The sequence below is a fragment of the Austrofundulus limnaeus genome, unplaced genomic scaffold (genome assembly GCF_001266775.1).
Source record: "Austrofundulus limnaeus strain Quisiro unplaced genomic scaffold, Austrofundulus_limnaeus-1.0 Scaffold649, whole genome shotgun sequence".
NCBI lineage: Eukaryota > Metazoa > Chordata > Actinopteri > Cyprinodontiformes > Rivulidae > Austrofundulus > Austrofundulus limnaeus.
In genome coordinates, this window is record NW_013953051.1 from 308,436 (window position 1) to 308,936 (window position 501).

The 501-nt window shown below is 51.7% G+C and overlaps 1 protein-coding gene across 1 annotated transcript in view; it reads right to left on the reverse strand.

The window, feature by feature from the left end:
• LOC106531552 (disks large homolog 1) overlaps window positions 1-418 on the reverse strand; it is a gene marked incomplete at its 5' end in the record, with an annotated part of 11,992 nt that extends 11,574 nt beyond the window's left edge. The window contains 1 exon segment of the mRNA XM_014027449.1: window positions 352-418. Coding sequence (XP_013882903.1) covers window positions 352-418 — 67 coding nt within the window.
• Between the last annotated feature and the right edge of the window lie 83 nt (window positions 419-501).

Sequence of the window (501 nt, forward strand, 5' to 3'; positions counted from 1 at the left end):
ATGCATGTCGGGGCGACGCGTGTTGGGTGGGAGGGGGCGGGGCCATGCATGTCGGGGCGACGCGTGTTGGGTGGGAGGGGGCGGGGCCATGCATGTCGGGGCGACGCGTGTTAAAGTGGCTAACGGTTTGAAGGCAGCGCTGCGTTCGGTGACCGGTCAGAGCGTGGGACATCTGCATGCTGTTAACGGCTGTAAACATTAGTCTCATTAGTAGAGATCAGCTGGCAGCGGCTCAGAAACACAGTGTAAACAACAACAACAACAACAACAAGCTGAAACAACTGTTAACGTGTTGATTTAACATTTGATTTGATCAAATAAAAATAAAACCTGGTCAACAGACAAACTCACCCCTCGCTCTCGAGACTTGGAGTTAAACTTCACCGTCTTTAACCGAGCTCGCTCCTTCTTCTCCACCCTGAAACACAGAGGACACATCCTGAGACAACTGTCCTCAAACACAGAGACACATCCTGAGACAACTGTCCTCAAACAGAGGAC